The 3,928-nt window shown below is 47.0% G+C and overlaps 1 protein-coding gene across 1 annotated transcript; it reads left to right on the top strand.

The window, feature by feature from the left end:
* The first annotated feature begins 1,724 nt into the window (after positions 1–1,724).
* Positions 1,725–3,708, top strand: LOC141042062 (uncharacterized). Its single transcript, XM_073509592.1, has 3 exons — positions 1,725–2,701; positions 2,788–3,070; positions 3,152–3,708. Exons 1-3 carry the CDS (start codon positions 2,597–2,599, stop codon positions 3,667–3,669), a joined length of 906 nt encoding a protein of 301 aa, XP_073365693.1. The 5' UTR covers positions 1,725–2,596; the 3' UTR covers positions 3,670–3,708.
* Positions 3,709–3,928: the final 220 nt, after the last annotated feature.

The following is a 3,928-nucleotide window of genomic DNA, read 5'->3' as shown; positions in this document are numbered from 1 at the left end:
GACGACCCCCCGCACCCTCCCTGGCCCGCTCCACCGTCACAAATGAATGCAACTAAATTTGCAAAAAAAAGCAAATTTGATTATATTTTCAAATAACAAATTTGATGATATTTTTTAAAAAATCATTACTGTTTTTATAAAAAAATATTACTGTTATGATTTAAACAAGTTTGAACATATTTAAACACAAATAAATATCAAACAACATTTTAAATGCATAAAAACAAAAATTGGGGAGCCTAGGAATCGAACCCAGGACCTCCTAGTGTGTGTGCTGCGTGCTGACCAGTCAGGCTAGTGGGCGTGTTCTGATGGAGATAGGGTTAGGTGGAATATAACCTGACCAGTCGGGCTAGTAAGTAAAACAAAATTCTAATGGCGCACCAGGGGGAGGTGCGCCATTAGAATCGACGTACTTATGGCGCACCAGGGGGAGGTGCGCCATTAGAATCGACGTACTTGTTCCCCTCGCACTGTGGCCTCCCTCCCTCCCTCGCCAGATCCCCCACTCGACCCCAACCGTACCCCGCCACCCCTTGCTCCGCCCCCTCCATCCGCCGCGCATGCACGTCGTCCGCCGCTGTGGTCTTGCGCTGCCTCGACGCCGCCGCCCCGACCCCCGCCGGACTCCACCCCCGCCGCCCCCACCACTGCAGCTCCCTCGCGCCGCCGCCCCCGCGCCCGCCGCTCCTTCGCCGCCCCGCCCCAGCACGTACGTCCCCTCCCTCCCTTCCCCCATCCCCCTAGCTTCTCCTCCTCCTCCTCTCACCACCCGTGCCTTCTTCTGCTCGGAAGGTCAAGAAGGCGGCCAAGGACGCCGACGACATCACGGGCCCCTTCCTCCGGATCGCCGCCCGTAGCCTCCTCGACGCCGGCGCCCTCTAGGTGATTCCTCCTCTCTCCTCCCCTCCTTCCCCCTAGGTTTCTCTCCCCGCCGGCGTCCTCTAGGTGATTCGAGGTGATGCCCCTCACCCCCAACATGTTGTACTGAATTTCTAGGAAAATATGTGATGATGCAGTGTGTGTCAGGTTCAAAACGGAAAGAGAAAAGAACAGGGTTTCTTCAAGTACATGATAGTATTAGTTTTTATCTCAGTCCTTGTGGTGATGTTTTTGTGTTTGGGGTTAAACATATGGGGTACAAGTACAATGTGGCATCAACAATTTGCAAGGGGCACCAGAGACTCATCATTTGCCAAGAACAGATGTCAGTCATTAGCTTGGCATCATGTAAGAAAATGGCCATAATGTGCCCTGATAATGATGTATTTTGTCATAAAAATATATAGTGGACTGCCATGATAATGACATGGTCCTCGTTAGTTACATGTATAGGCTTAATTGAGCTGTGGAGTTCTTGTTACCTTGTCTGTCTGTCCTCGTTAGTTACATGTATCTCTCTGTTTGTGTTTCTGCGTAACAGGTTCGATCGCGGTTGGAGAAAAATTGAGGCGTTTGTTGGCTCCAAGACAGTGATACAGGTATCATCAAGTCTACTTCCATGTTGCCGCTAGTAGTAACCTGACAGCACAACCATACTTAGACCTTCAGAAGGTCAATCTTCAGTTTACTTGACTTTTGAGCCTGCTAGTAGTAACTTGGCAGCCATTCAAGGATGTATTGGTTGTTCACGAGGCCATCCAATTGTTGTTATGTGATGACCTGATTTCTTGTCTTCCAATGGTATTTGACATTGTGATGACCAACTCATTGATTTGTCATACCCATACTAAACAAAGGTTAGGTTCAGAGATAGTGCTGCATTGTTGAGTTTTACTCCTTTTGATGTAGTAAATTTATTGACTGGTGTTTATCTTACCCTGTTCCATTGAGTAGTAAATCATTATTGGCTTGTATAGATGTCAGCATGCTCCCTTTCTACTCATTTTGGAGAACCTGTAGATGCCAACTCTTGATATGCATGCATGCATTCTTTGCTTGTTTATATTCATTCTTGTAAACTGAACATGCTCATCTATCTATATATGCATTGTATTTTTTTCCTTTGGAAAGTAAAGTTTATTTCCTGGCTGGCTGGCATGATGGCTCATGGATACCTCAGCTGCAGCTGCAGCTGGAGCTCAATGGATGCAACCTTTGTATCTTCCTGTAGTATGGAGTATTAAATTGCCCCCTAGGGTATAAGGTTTCATTTGGATGTTCTCCCAGAACAAAATCATGACTTGTGACAATCTAAGGAAAAGGGGGATGGCAAAACCCCTAGAGTGTGTTCATTGCAAAGAGATACAAACTGTATATCATTTATTTTTTGAATGTATTGTAGCTAGTAAAATCTGTGAAGATGTTGAAATGCTTTTCTAGGTGCCAATCGTTAACTTTGAATCTATTGCTAAGTTGTGGCTTTGCAATAAAAGATACATTCACTTGAATGCAGTGTGCTTTTTTCTTTTCCAAAGGAAAAGAAAATGTGGTGTATAACAAATGTATTATTTGGTGGAAATTGAGATATCATATTAATCATTGACAAATTGGCTTTGAACAAATAATCTTAAATCCATGCATACCTACACAATTCATCTATTTGCAATGTGATGTTGTAAGGGTACTAATTGGTCTCTTCTGCTGCTTATCAGAGATGGGGGGAAGCAGCCACCGCCGCTCTGCCTCACCGGAGTACGAGTTGGATGCTTTCGAGTTCTTCAGTGTCATACTTGGGACTTCAGTATCAGCCACGAGGCAGGTATATAAAACAAGAGATCTCCCCTTCACCCATCTCATTATGATAACTCTGTTGTTTGCTACATCACTCCTTGTCCCAAATTGCAGAGGCTGCCTGACACTTTTATGAACATGCTGGGTGAAGATCCGCCACATAATGTGAAGCTCCGACAGGCCGGCGGCGGGGTTCGTAGGCTGTGGGACGTGGAGTTGGTGATCGAGGAGGGCCACATGTACCTGTGCCGTGGCTGGGACAAGTTCTACAGTGCCTACGACCTGCGGACCGGGTACTTTCTTCTCTTCAGGTACGACGATGACGCCACAATGCTCATCGTGAAGGTTTTCAACACGACTATGTGTCGCATGCGCTACGCTGACGACGAAGATGCCAGTGCGTTCTGCCTCTTCTTATTCCTCTACATTTGGCTTTGTCTCACATCGATTGTTAATGGCCATTGTTGCATTTGGACAGGCAATGGGAGCAGCAGCAGCGACACTGGCTACAGCCAAAGCAGCAGCGATTCTGGCTTTAGCGAAAGCAGCAGCGATTCTGGCAGCAGCAAAGACAGCAAGAAGGATGATCCGGACTGGAGTGGGGGAGAAGAGGAGCAGAGTGGGGATGAGGAGCTGCAGGATGACGATGGGCATCAGGCTGAGGATGACCTAGCGCTGGTGGTGGCTGACCAAGGGCAAGAGATGGTGGTGGCTGACCATGGGCAAGAGATGGTGGTGGCTGACCATGGGCAAGAGATGGTGGTGGCTGAGGATGACCTAGCGATGGTCGTGCCCGTCCTGCCTGAAGGTGGCCTCGCGATGGTGGTGGTGCCTGACAATGACCACGCACCGGTGGTGGCGCCGGCGATCCCACAGCTGGGCGACATGACCACGCCAATTGTGGTAGAAGACTACATCCCACAGCTGCCTCCACCGCCTCGCCGCTCTTGGCGCATCAGGCTGAGGAAGGAGAAGGAGAAGAACAATGAGAACTGAACTATGTGAAACTTTTGTAATATGGTGTTGGATGGATAACGGTGTTGGATGAACAATGTGAAACTTTTGTAATATGTAACGATGGAACTATGTGTTGGCTATGTATGTATATATGATGAAACTTGTGTGTTGGATATGATTGTTATATGGATGCTTGTTGTATATATATGTGTTGGATATCTCGTATGTGAAATAGTGACCTGAGATTAAGAAAAAACGATTTTTTTTAAATGTTACTAATGGCGCACTTCCATCTGGT

Source organism: Aegilops tauschii, chromosome 2, assembly GCF_002575655.3.
Source record: "Aegilops tauschii subsp. strangulata cultivar AL8/78 chromosome 2, Aet v6.0, whole genome shotgun sequence".
Lineage (NCBI taxonomy): Eukaryota > Viridiplantae > Streptophyta > Magnoliopsida > Poales > Poaceae > Aegilops > Aegilops tauschii.
Note: the sequence above shows the minus strand (reverse complement) of the source record. Positions and strands in the feature narration are given on the sequence as shown.